General features: G+C 34.9%; 2 protein-coding genes across 2 annotated transcripts in view; one reads left to right on the top strand and one right to left on the bottom strand.

Annotated features, from left to right (window-relative positions):
• Nucleotides 1-71: 71 nt before the first annotated feature.
• Nucleotides 72-3,562, top strand: LOC134708136 (uncharacterized). Its single transcript, XM_063568444.1, has one exon. The coding sequence runs from the start codon at nucleotides 213-215 to the stop codon at nucleotides 2,589-2,591; it is 2,379 nt and encodes a 792-aa protein (XP_063424514.1). The 5' UTR covers nucleotides 72-212; the 3' UTR covers nucleotides 2,592-3,562.
• A 5,581-nt stretch (nucleotides 3,563-9,143) lies between these two features.
• LOC134708134 (E3 ubiquitin-protein ligase CCNB1IP1-like) overlaps nucleotides 9,144-16,476 on the bottom strand; it is a 36,093-nt gene continuing 28,760 nt past the window's right edge. Inside the window, exons 8-12 of the mRNA XM_063568443.1 lie at nucleotides 14,899-14,919; nucleotides 13,941-14,032; nucleotides 13,086-13,197; nucleotides 10,427-10,483; nucleotides 9,144-9,438 (exon numbers count right to left, since the gene is read on the bottom strand). Of these exons, the coding sequence (XP_063424513.1) occupies nucleotides 9,353-9,438; nucleotides 10,427-10,483; nucleotides 13,086-13,197; nucleotides 13,941-14,032; nucleotides 14,899-14,919 (368 nt within the window). The 3' untranslated portion in view covers nucleotides 9,144-9,352. The remainder of the gene's footprint in view (nucleotides 9,439-10,426; nucleotides 10,484-13,085; nucleotides 13,198-13,940; nucleotides 14,033-14,898; nucleotides 14,920-16,476) is intronic.

The following is a 16,476-nucleotide window of genomic DNA, read 5'->3' as shown; positions in this document are numbered from 1 at the left end:
ATCACATACTATATTTAGCTGCATCCTACTTTCCGAAATCATATCACCAGTGACGATTTGTATTTTATGTTTGTTTTGTTTACTTCCTTGTTGGTTTTCCCCACAAGTCAATTAGTGTTTCTTCAAGTAATAAGACAACTTATGTCATCGGAAATAGTAGGTTACTAAGTTGTCCGCTATGTTGTGTGATTTCATAGATTAATTAACGTAAAATGAATCTCTACCTACAGCATGGTAAGAAATTATCTATAATATCTGGCATTCATCTGAAGGATTTCAACACACCAGCAGTCGAGCGAATAGAAATTGACCACACTGTTGAACCAGCCATTTGGTTTAAAACTTTGATAATTAACTCAGTTTTAATTGAGTGTGATGTAAGAAACGTATATTGGAGAGAAAAATGTAAGCATGGTGAACCCGAAACGACATTTGACACTGAATCTACTCGAGTTGTTCCCCGTATGACACGGGCAGTTTATGATGAGGGGGATTGTGAGGACTTTGAACTTTTTGACTCAGTTGTTAAACTTTTGAATAAGATAGAAAGTAAATCGCTGAGTGAAGGACAACGAGCACAAGAAATCTTGAGAATTTTACACCTATACGTTTTGCCAGAAATTGTATTGAAACTCCAAGATGTTACTCTTTTACAAGATGCTTTAGAAAATGTTGAACATAGCATAGGAATTATTTCTGAAGATATACAAAGAAAAGACCGCGGAATTTGTTTAACGGAAAATTCGCTTCGAACACAACGGGATAAGTTATTTAGTTTAGATAATTTCGAAAGTGAAAAATATTTAATTACTTGCAATGATAACTTCCTGCGTGAAGTTCTAGTTGATGTTGAAAAAGATATCGAATCAATGAATTATGAACTGGAGTCTCGACAGGCTGAAGTCGAAAGAATTCGGGATGCTGTTACAGATGAAGGAAAAGAAAACCTTAAAAAAATTCGGAATGTAAGGGATGACATTTTCAATTCTATACAGAAATATCAAAGTGTTAGAGAGACAATAAAAAACGTGACAGTGCGAGAAAATCGGTCAAAAAGACGTAGTAAGGTTAAACCGAATGTCTTTCATGAAATATACTTGGAACTCAAAGGTAGACTTCTGAAAGAAAAAAAGATTGTTAAAAACTGTTGCGATCAGAAGTTGAAGATTGCGTCAGTCCGAGAGGCAATAGCGCAGGTCCGTGACGAACTGTTACAGAGAGGTGAAAGCTATGGTTTTGAAACATCGCGAGACGGTCCAGGAACTTCAACTGATGTCCTTGAAACTAGCGACGAAAAGCCATCAAAATGGCAAACTGTGGAAGACAAAGTAAAAGGCATTCTTTTTGATGGGTCTTCTGGTCCTGCATTGGCATTCAAAGCTTTCTGTGATTCTGTTACAACTAAAATAACAGCTTTTAGGAAGGAAAACGAATTATTTCTTAATTCTCGCGATCCCGATGAGACTAGCATTAAGGGTAATGGCGAAGACAATGACGAATTTGTAAACATTTCATATTTGGACAGTATTGCCATTCAACATAGTCAGACTTTAGACAACAGAATCTCGAGCGGATACCGACCATTCACAAATGCTATCAAAGAAGATATACTGAAACATATCGAGGAACAGAGTCAATGGTTGATGACATCAATAGACATAGACTCATACATGGAGAAAGGGAAAATACTCAATGTAGAACTTCCGCATAAAGTTTGGATTTGTTATGAAGTGCAACTTTACGGTCAAATAATGAACCCTTTGGCACAGCTTTATTATGACTCTTACAGTGATGTCGCAAATAAACTTTATGAATTCCTGTTGAAAAAGAGTTTACTAGAACTGGGTATAGATGAGTCGTGGTTAAACGAGGAGTGTATTGGAAGCCAAACGGGACAATTTGAATCAATAAGTGAAACATGCAGCAGCGCAGTTGCAAAAAAGTGTGCTTCACTCAAGTCTGGATTAAGCATAACACTTGGGCGTATGACTCTTGATGAGTTGTATCAGTCCGCGAAAAATGACTGTCAGGACATTCCTTCGTTTATAGATTGTCCCCTTGATGATGAAAGCAATAGTGATGTGTTTTATGACCAAGAAGAGAGTAAAAGCAACCGATCAAGTTTATCTGAAAATGGACTAGAAAAAAGCTCGGACATTAACGAGAACAATAGGGCAAGTTTGTACGCGAAAGTTTCCGGTGAAGAACCAACTATCAACGAGGTGCTACAGCCAGCTGGTAAAGAGCTTGACCACTGCGTCGAGACAGCCGCTGTCGTGGAAAAACTAAAATGCATGACCAGAGCGTATAGACTGGTCAACAGAAAAGTTACTAAATTAAAGTCTAGAAATCGTCGTTCTTCTATAGAAGGTATGGTTTGTTGTGACGAGATCCTATCTGCTTCCATAGTTTTACTCACAATATTGAAAAAGGAGAACTTTGTCCAGCTCTATTCACACTTAAATCTTATGATAGACTTAATGCCATCTTTCTTGACCGGAAGTGTTCATGACTGTTCCTTAACAAACTTTTACAGTTCTTTCCAATACTTATCCGATAAGATGGTGTCTATAAATCGGGTCAGTAGATAAGTGATATATAAGTGACCGGTATTTAATACGGGAAATGACATACATTCAATGATTTTAAAGCGTTTTGTTTGATTTTAAGACATACATTGTCATGATTGTGTAGTTATCCGCACGTGTACAATAGAAATCACATTTTATGGTTGTAACTATCTTTTCAGTTTTATAGTAAAATAAGATATCGGTGCAATCATTAGTTTGAACTTGTTGAACGAATTGTACTTGTACATTTTAATTTGTGTCTTAAGTTTTATTCCTACAACTGTATGTTAATTTTAGTATTGCTTGCTTTTAAGAGATTTTTAACCTTTTAATCGGCTGTATGAAGGATTGTCTGAATTATTAAGTCTTTCATTTTATTCCTATGTTAATTTTAGTATTGCTTGCTTAAAAAGAGATTTTGAACCTTTCAATCTGTGGAAGGGTTGTCTGAATTTTGAGTCTCCCGTTTTATTCCTATGTTAATTTTAGTATTGCTTGCTTAAAAAGAGATTTTGAACCTTTCAATCTGTGGAAGGGTTGTCTGAATTACTGAGTCTCCCGTTTTATTCCTATGTTAATTTTAGTATTGCTTGCTTAAAAAGGGATTTTTAACCTTTCAATTTGCTGAGTGGAAGGATTATTTGAATTATTGAGTCTCCCGTTTTATTCCTATGTTAATTTTAGTATTGCTTGCTTAAAAAGGGATTTTTAACCTTTCAATTTGCTGAGTGGAAGGATTTTTTGAATTATTGAGTCTCCCGTTGTATTCCTATGTTAATTTTAGTATTGCTTGCTTAAAAAGAGATTATTAACCTTTCAATCTGCTGTATGAAGGATTGTCTGAATTATTGAGTCTTTCATTTTATTGATATGTTAATTTTCAGAATTGCTTGCTTTATACTATTTCTTTTAACATTCCAATCTGCTAATTGAAGTATTGTCTGAATTACAATTGTTTTAAATATGTAGAAAATATATTTATTTTTATAGTATTATTCTTATTTATTCGGTCACTGTAATCGTACACGACACAATTGAACAAAAAGCACACAAAGGGTACAATGCGAGTGGGATAAGTATCCCCCTTCCGGCTTGCCGCTGAACTGTTTAAACTTCTTGATGGACACAAAATATACGAAAGTTGTATTTGTCGTCGATTTCGACCGGAGATTGTCTCATTGGTAATTTTATCAGCATATATCCTCATCCTTTTATTAAAAGTTTCAATGTTTCTGCCATCAATTTGTGTGTAGTTAAACAATATAAGGATGCAAACGTACAGTTTTAAAAATAGTCCAATTTTAAAATAAAGTGGCCCAATACAAAGACGACAAGATTTAGATTATAATGAAGATCTTGAAACTTGAGCTTGCATGATCTACAGGTGTTCATAAAAACCCATGCCGATACCAAGGAATTTTATATTGAATTCCTTGCCGATACATACAATTTTAAAAATACGATAACATAAATTACATATCTTCCCAGAGGCGGATCCAGGATTTCAAATTAGGGGGGGGGGGGGGGGCGCAATTTTTACATTTGCCGAGTGGAGCGAGGCGAAAAATGTTTTGAGGTTATTTTTGTTTAAATATTCTTCTAAAGGGGTGCATTGTAGGTATTTCGAACTATTTAGTTTAAACATATTTATTTATAGTGGATTGGGAAACAAGTTTTGCAACTTATATTAATCCCTTTCCACTTTGCGGGTGCAAGTTCTGCCTTGTAGCGGCATTAGCCTACTCTTTTTCGAAATCTACAAGGGTGTCTTTTACGTGCAAGAGATATGGCTCTCTCTTAACACGGGTCAGCCATTTATCGTCCCCTTCCGACGGACTATCATCGTTTCCTCAAGACCATACTCGCAAATGGTGTCGAGGGAGAGCCGAAAATTGAACTATTGTGAGGTACAGTCAGCAAGAAATTAAAGTTTCAAGTAGAAACCGCCTAAATCCAACCTGACAACAATCTACAATCATTATAGTGACTGACTGAGAGATCATGGACAGACAGATGTAAAACAATATGTTCCTGTTCCGCGAAAAACCTATGAGTTATGACGACAAGGTCTCCTACAAACTTGAAAAATCTTCAATAATCTCCTAACACCAATAACTTACGCACTACATGTAAGAGTCTGAGATTCATATTGCATATCTATAATCGAGTTTATAAAGCTACAGTTATAAAGCTGCAGCCCAAAACAGAAGCTGAAGATCATGCGAACATTTTATTTTGATTCTGTGTTCCTATGCAAACCAATCTACAAGACAGATCACATCTGCTCACATGACCAATACTAGATACTTTTAGATTTTGCAAACGAAAATTTCTACTTTTCGACGTGATTTTCAATTGTCCTTTCATAATATCTGTTTTTACTTTTTGGATTTTCGGAGGTTTTGCCAGACATATATACTGTGTTCGCCACAAACCACTAAAATCAGAATGAGATGCATTTGGGCGTTTTTCAATAAAAACGTATTTTCTTGTCCCAGCCACTTAAAAAAATGTGTTTGATCTTTGCAAGTATTTTTTTGTGCAGTCAGTACATTGAATTAGATTCAACATTTTTATGCAAAGAAACAGTTTATTTTTAGAGGGATTGAAAAGATATTGACTCCTGAATGGTCCAAAACAACCAAAAAGGCATGTCCCTAGACCGCCTGTTCAACATTCATACTCTAAAGTATCGTAAAAAAAAGAAGAAATAAATGTTTTTTTTACCTTACATAAGTTCTTTAAATATTCAAAAGTATGTTCAGAGCCAACATATTTTAATAAACAGCTTTCATTATAGGTTTTTTTAATTTCAGAAGGTGTGTCCTTCACAAAATGTCCACTACGAAACGAAGTCATTAAAATTTGCCAATAAACAGTTCTATAAAATCAATGTAATTTTTGTTTGCAAGAGATATAAACATTAGGGTCTTACAAAAGAAGTGATGCTTTTAAAACGGCAATTGAATTGTTGGTAAGAAAAACTGAGCACATCAAATGGACCAGAGTGATACCGTATTTTTGATAATGTCCACTACGAAACGGGTCAAATCTCCTTCAGTATCTGGTTTTAAAATTATGCAAAAAATATCAGTGTACAGCTTGATAAATGCTTTGATGAATACAATCAGTCTTGTTACTATTGCAATATAGGGATTGTGGGGAAAAAATAAAACATGCGAATACGTCCCTTACGAAACGGTCCCCTACGAAACAAGTATGGAAGAAAAACGTTTCGTAGTGGACACTACCACTACCATGCAGTCTTTTTTTAAATCTTTTTTCAATTATATTCGTGCAAAACAAATAACAAGGGTTAGTTTCATGTAATTTTTATTATGTTTTTATTAACATATGATAGGGTTGATGTCAACTACGAAACTTTTTGTCCACTACGAAACGGTTTTGTCCATTACGAAACGCATCAAAATGTCCACTACGTAACATGAGTTGAACCTTCATATGTGAAGTACTGTCTAATCTTTATCGATAAAAATGGTTTTCCAATTCAGAAAAAAATGAGATTTTTCTAGTATTTAAAGTAAATAAACTGGAATGTCTATAGGAAACATTTAAAATTACAAAAAATATGTGTGTTTAGAAGACGTTAGTCCCCTACGAAACAGTACACAAATTATGAAAATAATATCATTTTAAAGAATATTTAAGATTGCACTTTTTGTTTACAAACAGGTCTATTATAGAGGTATTCAAAATAACTCTTGGAATTAAATTTTAGACAAGTTGATTTTCCATTTTTTTTTAGGTCTGAAAATAACGCTTTTATTGAAAAACGCCCATTTACGAATTTATTTTATTTTGTGGTGATCCTGGCCATGCATGTAATACGGTATACATAATTCGGCACTTCGATTGTCAAAGAAATTGATTATAAAAACGGCAAATACAATATTACATTTTTTTGTACTTTTACTGTTAAAAACATTTTTTTTTATTTTTCAGACACCTTCCTTTGAAGTATACAATATTTATAGTTGATTATAGTAAACATGTTGATTCTTTTTCTAAGTTACTTAGTATAGAAAGTCCCTGGTGTAATGGTCTCTTCTGATACTGAAACAAGTTGAAGACAACCCATGCTTTGCAAATTTTAGGGGGGGCGCACGCCCGCCACGCCCCCGCCTAAATCCGCCCCTGCTTCCTACATATAGATGTAATCTATATTCTTAACTTCCTCGACATTTATGATACGAATATAAGGTCGTTGGTATATTCTTATTAATAACTCTGATCGCATGTCTGGACCCAGGCCCTGTGGTGCGTGCATTGGTCTGCTATACAATGTAGTATTTATATTGATACGACGAACCTTATGGGTATATTTCTCGGTAATTTTCTCAGGCAGAAAGTAAACATAATATACCCAAACATGCAGTCACTTCTAATAATACATTGAATATTTAGTTTAGTCAGAAACGAAAGAGCTTGAAATAGTCGTTTTGAAAGGAGAAGGGTTAAATTTGACATAAAATGTACATACATCGGATGAAAGATCAAGTTTCGACAATTTTTAAGTGTCTACTTTAAATCGATTCAAAATATTTGAACTGATTTAACTATTAAAGACGCTCGATATTAGATATAAGAAATCTATAAAATATGACATAAAACGTCATTTTTTGGATGTTGTCTATAATGGAAGTGGCAACATATGAGTTCCATCTCAAACTTACAATTATATATGTTATGCATTATCATCAAAAACAACTTTTATAAACATAAACCATCTAAAAATTAGCACAACTGATAAAATTGTGAATATTTTCAATAGTTTTGCATAGTACTTGATGTACATACATGTACGTGCATTGTATTGTAAAAAAAACCTGCCCATATTTATCATTTATGCAAGAAAAGAATTCTACTTTCCAGTAAATAGCTTAAAGTTCACATGTTCACAAGTTGTAATGAAAGGGGTCTCATCTCCTTTGATCCTTCGTTTTGCTTTGCACCTTCTTTTTATGCACCTGTACTTTATAAGTGGCAAAACAAAAAACAATGATTATGTCGTAATAATGTTATTATAAACACTTGCGTGGGAGCTGTGGTAAAGAGAGCAATGTTTTGGGGCCGTTTTTAAATTGAAAATAAAAATGAAAATGAGAGAAGACACGTTTACTCCGACACCACAAATGCTTCTTTTTTCTGCTTTTCACTTTCGGAGGTTTGCTGCCTCCTCAAACTCGTTTCTTATTCAACTCCTACGCAACTGGTTTAAAAAAACAAACCACAAATATTAATCCAGTCAAATTAAGTTTTAATCTCAAACTAATTGCAACAGAAGATGATTTAGTTCTAATCTATAGCATAATGCCCAACTATTTTTTACTTAAAACTTATGTAAAGTATGATACTTTGATGTGGTTATAAGTTGTATTTGACTATATTATATAATCTTCTGCTCATGAAATTAGTCCTATAATATAAGACGCTGCATGTTCATATCATTTACATTCAACGTTTAATAAAGGCAACAGTAGTGACCTCAGTAGTATACCGCTGTTCAAAACTCATAAATCCATGGACAAAAAACAAAATCGGGGTAACAAACTAAAACTGAGGGAAACGTATTAAATACAAGAGGAGAACAACGACACAACATTAAAATGCAACACACACAGAAACGGACTAAGCATTTTAACTTTTTACCGGATATTTGTTTTTTTACTATCAATGTTGAACCGCAGTCTTATATTATAGGACTACTCATGAAATGTACAAAACTGAAGTGTTATGGGTAATTTTTTATTGGTGCATTTTTCAATAAAGAAATTGCAAATTTGTGGCTTCGTGACCAAAAATAATGTGAAAATGTGATAATGTTTATATCTGTATATTATATTTGTTCAGCATCTACCTTGTTTAAAGAAACTTTAAACCACAAAAAGAAGAATACATGCATGCTTAATTATTTTTTTTAATTAAATTTGAGATTCTTTACCTTGACGTGTTGAAAAATTCAATAAATGGTCAACTAATGAATTAAGAAAACTAGATTGGAGCTTGATAAAAGATATGAGAGACATTAAGAGTTGTTTGTTATACTCTAAAGATGACTAAAATATCAAGAATCAATACATTCTGTTGTATAGAAGCGGTAATATTATCATTTTGTATGATTTGTAATACTAAAAATTGGGCATCTAGTACCTCAAAATATTGATAACGATCGTCTATAGTCGCCCTGCAGTCCAGCTATTTAACTGTTAGTCCCTCTTTTTCCCGAAGAGGATAAAGAATATAATATTGAATTAAAAGTTTAACTTATAAGGTGGAACACTTGCAAAAACAGGAATGTGTCCCAATTACACGGATACCCCAGCCACACTATCATTAGTAGACCAGTAACTTTAGCGGGACAGACGGACGAACAAACGAACAGACGAACGCACAGGTCAAAAAACAAAATGCCTATAAATGGGACACGAAACACCCAAGATGTTAACGTGAGTATACAATTAGTTCAATTTGTGTGCATTTTACACCATGATCGAGGAGAACAAACTGAATAGCAAGAAATACAACCAGTATAAATAATGAAATTAAACAAGCGATCATTTATAGTTTTACTTTTAGTGTACTTAAATAAACAATTAATATTCAAAACTCGATCACATGTCTGGTCACACTTAAGTCGTCTATATGTAACGTTGAACATCATGGCAACATAAACTAGCTCTTCTCTTATTTCAAATAAATGTGCGTATCATGTTCTCCTCGCGTGATATTCTTCAGCTTCATAATGCTGCTTCACACAAGAGTTATTTGGTGGGCGTGCCAAGTGGCAGAGTAAATTTATTTTGTATTGCATGGTCTGGTGTTGCTCTTGGGAACATTACAAATTTTCCTGCAAGAAAAGAACAGATAAACAGTTACATGTAATACAATGCATACAAATCTTTTTTGTCTTTTGGTTCTTTGTGTCATTGGTTTTCGGGTCTTATTGACTTATATATGACAATTACATTTATTCTTCCTATTCTATACTAAGTGGAGTAAAGGGCAGTCCTCAGTATAGACATGAACTAAAATTTATAACACTTTTTTTTATATAAAAGAGGCGAAGGATACCAGAGGGACATTCAAACTCACGAGTAGAAAATAAACTAACAACGCCAATGGTTTAAAAAAGAGAGAAAAAAACAGACAAACAATAGTACACAAAACACAACATATACAAGCGTAAGACTATATAAATATCATGCATGCGTCCACATCCTTTGTTTATCGGTTTACCTTGTATGCGTTTTTCTGAATTTATCTTAATCAGGGACGCACAATGTACCAATATCAATCAAATACTATGATTTGTTGGAGCAAATGTTTGTCTTTCCCTCAGTGGCATATACATGTGTCGCCATTAGACGACAGCCCAGCTGCAGATCTATAATATGATTTATCGAAAAGGGCGGACAAAGCTAGGTAAAGCAAGTCGTAGGGTCCATTTAATAACCATAATACAGGAGATCCGGACATCCTGTCCCTCTTATCCGCATCTGACGCCTGCGCTGTTCCAAATGCTTTAGACAAATCGGCCAACTGGAGTATATTGAAATTTAGCTTTTGTTGGCCAAGTGAATGATGCTTTTCGTTCTCTGTCTCATCCTGGGTTGTTACAAGGCTACACGTAGATAGAACACCTTAATGTCGCAAAGAATGAAAATTATCTCTACTATGCATTTTATTTGTGTTGTGTGTGCTTTACTTGAATGTCTTCTGAAGCATGGTCACGAAGGGGACCCAACACAACAAATCTAATACTAAGACTCATGCAGTGACAATAACAAAGGATCAATGATAAATACATTACAAAAATCTAAATTGAAAGAACTCACGTTGAACTGGCGAGGATGATCTACTGCTACTTCTGCTATGCTCTTTTTGTAGGAAGCCTAAATCAACAAAATAAACAGGTTAAAAATGGTATATTATAGTATTGCATGATCATCGAACAAGTTCCAATAGATCTAGATATTTATCAGAATAGGTTGTGTTGAACACTTTAATATCTGGCAGAACTTGTACAATTTGGTACAACAAAAGGTGTACAAAACTAGAGGCTCTCAAGAGCCTGTATCGCTCACCTGAAACAACCTGGGTTTTTGCATTCATATAAAAAAACATAAAATTTGGCTACAAAGGAACAACACTTGGCCACAATCTCATTATGAAAGGAATATTTATGCTATGTTTGGTTTCATTCAATTCAGTGGTTCTCTAAAAGAAGAAATTTGTATGTATTTCCCATAGGGTCCTATATTAAACTAAGTACCCACACTAGTGACCATCTAGGAAGTTGGATTGGCGACAAAGTAACAACACTTGGTCAGCATCTCATAAGGAACATTCATACTATGTTTGGTTTCAATCCATTCAGTGGTTCTCTAAAAGAAAACATTTGTATGTATTTCCCTTAGGGCCCTATGTAAAACTAAGTCCCCCGCTGGCAGCCATCTTGGATGATGGATCGGCTACAAAGTAAAAAAATACTTGCTCAGCACCTAATAAGGCACATTCATACTATGTTTGGTTTCATTCGATTCAGTGGTTCTCTAGAAGAAGACATTTGTATGCATTTCCCATAGGGTCCTATGTTAAACTAAATCCCCCACTGGCAGTAATCTTGGATACTGGATCGGCTACAGAGTAACATCACTTGGTCAGCACCTCATAAGGAACATTCATGCCATGTTTGGTTACATTCCATTCAGTAGTTCTCTAGAAGAAGTCATTTGTATGCATTTTCCATAGGGTCCTATGTTAAACTAAGTCCCCCGCTGGCGGCCATCTTGGATGATGGATTGGCTACAAAGAAACAACACTTGGTCAGCACCCCATAAGAAACAGTCATGCTATGTTTGGTTTAATTACATTCAGTGGTTCTCTAGAAGAAGTCATGTGTATGCATTTCCCATAGGGTCCCATGTTAAACTAAGTCCCCCGCTGGCGGCCATCTTGGATGATGGATCGGCTACAAAGTAACAACACTTGGTCAGCACCTCATAAGGAATATTCATGGTATGTTTGGTTTCATTCCATTCAGTGGTTCTCTAGAAGAAGTCATTTGTATGCATTTCCCATGGGGTTCCAAGTTAAACTAAGTCCCCCGCTGGCGGCCATCTTGGATGATGGATCGGCTACAAAGTAACAACACTTGGTCAGCACCACATAAGGAACATTCATGCTATGTTTGCTTCCATTCTATTCAGTGTTTCTCTAGAAAAAGTCATTTGTATGCATTTCCCGTAGGGTCCTATGTTAAACTAAGTCCCCCGCTGGCGGCCATCTTGGATGATGGATCAGCTACAAAGTAACAACACTTGGTCTGCACCACATAAGGAATATTCATGCTATGTTTTGTTTTATTCCATTCAGTGGTTCTCTAGAAGAAGTCATTTGTATGCATTTCCCATATGGTCCTATGTTAAACTAAATCCCCCGTTGGCGGCCATCTTGGATGATGGATCGGCTACAAAGTAACAACACTTGGTCAGCACCTCATAAGGAACATTCATGCTATATTTGGTTTCATTCCATTCAGTGGTTCTCTAGAAGAAGTCATTTGTTTGCATTTCCCATAGGGTCCTATGTTAAACCAAGTCCCCCCTGGCGGCCATCTTGGATGCTGGATCGGCTACAAAGTAACAACACTTGGTCAACACCCCATAAGGAACATTCATGCTATGTTTGGTTTCATTCCATTCAGTGGTTCTCTAGAAGAAGTTCATAATGTAAAATGTTAACGACGACGACGGACGACGGACGCCAGGTGTTGAGAAAAGCTAACTTCGCCCTTCGGGCCAGGTGAGCCAATAAAAATGGGATAAAACAAGAATGTGTCCATAATACACAGACGTCCAACTCGCACTATCATTTTCTATATGATCAGTGGATCGTGAAATTGGGTTAAAAACTCTGATTTTGCATTTAAATGAGAAAGATCATATCATAGGGAACATGTGTACTTAATTTCAAGTTGATTGGACTTCAACTTCATCTTCAAGTTGATTGGACTTCAACTTCAACTTCATTTTACTTTTTTCATCAAAATCTACTTTGACCATACATTTTAACCTGAAGCGGAACAGAACTTCCGGATAACGAACTGACGCACACAACAAAAATATAATGCCCCTCTACTGTCGTAGGTGGGGCATACAATTACGATGTTATATCTTTATTCCCTGCATTTTTGCATCAAATTATACATATGGTTCTCCTATTGGGACCATCTTGAGATTGTAGACGTGCATAACTATAACTATAAGAAAAGGCAACAATTATCTCGTTTGGTATTGATGTAGCATTGACGCATCAATCTTACTAGCATTCAAAATTGAACAATGGATAAAACTTTTTCGGCCCTGTGCCATAGTATAAACATATTTCAGTATCGCGTGCCCTTTCTCCCACGTATTTTGTCTCAGCTCCTGAAATCAATATGTAAATGAACAGTTAAATGAAAAATGTTCACGCAGCGTGTTGGTGACTTACCATCTCCCGATGACAGTGGTATTGTAAAGTTCTTTGGTACGTCTTTACCACTATCCCCAGCCTCAAATACTGACGCCGAGACACTTCGTCTTCTCAGGGATTCATAGTTACTCTAAAAAAAATCAATATAACTTGTTTCCACAACTTGTAAAATGAAAAAAAACATATTAATTTTTATCTGATTTTTTTTTCAAGTTTTATTAGATCAGATAAGATATATTATTGGTTTAAAATCAAAAATTGTAGGGTTCTTACCAAAGAGATATAGGAAGAAGTGGTGTGAGTGCCAATGAGACAACTCTCCATCCAAATAACAATTTAAAAAAGTAAACCATGATAGGTCAATGTACGGCTTTCAACACGTAGCCTTGGCTCACACCGAACAAGCTATAAAGGGCCCCAAAATTACTAATGTAAAACCATTCAAACGGAAAAGCAAACAGTCTAATCAACATAAAAAGACGAGAAACGAGAAACACGTATAAATTACATAAAACAAACGACAACTACTGTACATCAGATTCCTAACATAGGACAGGGACAAACATTTCAGTGCAGCGGGATTAAACGTTTTAATGGTACCAAACCTTTTCCCTTTTTCTGAAACAATAGTATAACATCACAACATAAAACACACATGAAAATATCAATTGGAAGGCTTAACTCATTAAAAAACGTAAATTAACACAATATGAACGAATAAATAAATTTGATACCAAAGACGTACAATTACATTGGTCTTATATCAATGATACAAACCGAATTCATAAAAACGTCACGTATATATTTAGCAAGACAAAGAACTGATGCTGACGTTATTTATTAGGTAATCATCCAAGCTATAACAGTACCAACCTGTAACTTCTGGTATTGTCTGCTTTTCTGTATGAGCTTCTCGGATACTTCATGGAATTTCTTGCTTATAGAATCTAAATTTTTCTTTGAATCTAAACAAATTGTTATAATTAGTTATAGCCTTTTTTTTTAATTCAAGTATCTGTCTCCGGATTTATGCCAGGTTTTCTTGCATAAGCTTGAAACTTCTGTAATAATAATCAATTTTTGAGAATCATACACAATGATGTCGTGGTGGAATATAACAGAAACTGGCTATTCTTACTTAGTTATGTTGTGTTGTGTAGATATGGGTCCCTATACGTGCATTGTACAAAAGCACTTAAAACACCTGCATATAAATGTAGCTCAAAGTCATGTCGATTTTACAGTCGATTGCATTGAGTGTGTACAGTTACAGGTGGTATCTTTGGTTAGCTTGCTTGCTAGCTGAACTGTGAAGTCATTATTAGGTAAGGTATACTACCCAGGCCCTCCTTTCGAAAAAGCCTAGTTCTACAGATCGATGTATTGGTTATCTTGCGGACTAATCTACTCCTAAAGGAGGATAGTTTACCTAACCTGATAATGACTTCACGGCTCAGCTAGCAAGCAAGCCAACTAAAGATATTAAATTTATCTACACACCCAATGAAATCAGCTGTAACAACAGTGTTCCTATGGCACCTCTAAAGCAGGGCAGCAGGAACATTGTTTTAAAGACATACTGACTATCACGCCGATAAATCTAAATGTAAATTGAATAATCCTGATTTCTAACAATTCTTTGGTTATTGACGCGACCTTGCAGGATTAAAATAAAAACCACAGTATTTATACTCTAATTTCTATTTTTCTTCATTTCAAACATCTGCTCTGCATTTTAAAAATCAAATTGTAATTCTATGAACTGCTGCTTCCTGTATATATATATATATATACACATATTTATCTCTACACATATACTTGAAATGCTTACCAGAATATAGCTTCTTTAAAGCTAAATATTTGTTAAAGAAAATGAAAAAGTTCAATTTAAGATGTAATTTTTCAACCAACAAATCTTTATAAACATATGCGACATATACGGGACAGACGGGCGTATAAACAGACCGTGAAACCATATAACTTCTATTTATTGTAGGCGGGGTATAAAAATGTTACACTGACGGTATGCATACTTGTATTAGAAAGACATTTGAATGATGAGTACATGAAGTACAGCAAATGTTTTCAGGCTGAGCCTTTAACTAAATATTACCACATACAACAATTGCCCATCATGATATCCCCAAACCCCACTTAAAACAATTATACTTGTTGCATATATAATTGTTTAATTTTCACGATTTTAGCAGATATTATTTGTTGACCCAATTTTAAATGCGATATATATAAACTTTTCGTTCATTTTTTTACATAAATAAGGCCGTTAGTTTTCTCATTTGAATTGGGCTTTGCTCCGATTGTTGAAGGCCGTACGGTGACCTATAGTTGTTAATGTTTGTGTCATTTTGGTCTTTTGTGGATAGTTGTCTCATTGGCAATCATACCACATCTTCTTTTTTATATTGAGAGAAAAATAATACAATGATCAGACAGAGAGCATTCTTATTTGATGGATTAGTGAAAAGTAATAAAAAATATCGCACTAAAACAAAAAAGACGGACATTGACGACAACACCTATAATTATTATTATAAAAATAAGACGCGGTATGTGGTTTCCAACAAGACAACTCTCCACTACGTAAAGACCAAATGAGATGTACAACTATAAAAGTCATCGTACGGCCCTCAACAATGAGCAAAACCCATACCGCATAGTGAGCTATAAAAAGGGATCTCAGGTATAAACAGTTAAAACATATACAACAAATCTTTGCATGACCCCCTTTACATGGGTTACTCGTCAGATAACTGTCTTCTCGTCAAACCGTGTAAAGTAAGCCAGTCAGTGAGAAATTCATGACCGAACAACATTGACAGGTAGACCGCTGAACGAATTAAAACAGACTTTCAAGTGCACTCGATAAGCTCTCGACCATAGACCGGCGTTTGCAAGTTCAAATTTTATGTTCTTTCTGCTTCACTCAGACAACGCAATACGGCCCGCTTTAATGGCATCGTGTGCACATGGTTCTAGCATTGCTAAAATAATTTCTCGCACATTTTTTTTCAACTTTTTCATTTAACTAAATGTGACCACAATAAATGTCGACCTCCAAACTTTTCTTCGATTGATGTCGTTCTAAAATACATCATAACCTCAAACTTACGGTTTACGTTCTCAACATTAAGTTACTATCGAAATCGAGTTGCATTTTAGGTGTTGTGGTATATTAGGAACAGTTCCGTTACTGCAGGAACATATATATTACTGTTCCCAGGTTACTGTTATTGCGAATATAATATGAAAATAATGGGAAATCATTTCAAGAATCCAAAAATTTTGTTTGGATCAGCAGGATTTTACTTGTTGTTGTTCGGATGTCGGGTTTTAAGCAAACAAACAACCTGTTGGTTGCATACAATAGGTACATTTTGACATATGCATA

Source organism: Mytilus trossulus, chromosome 2, assembly GCF_036588685.1.
Source record: "Mytilus trossulus isolate FHL-02 chromosome 2, PNRI_Mtr1.1.1.hap1, whole genome shotgun sequence".
Classification (NCBI taxonomy): domain Eukaryota; kingdom Metazoa; phylum Mollusca; class Bivalvia; order Mytilida; family Mytilidae; genus Mytilus; species Mytilus trossulus.
Note: the sequence above shows the minus strand (reverse complement) of the source record. Positions and strands in the feature narration are given on the sequence as shown.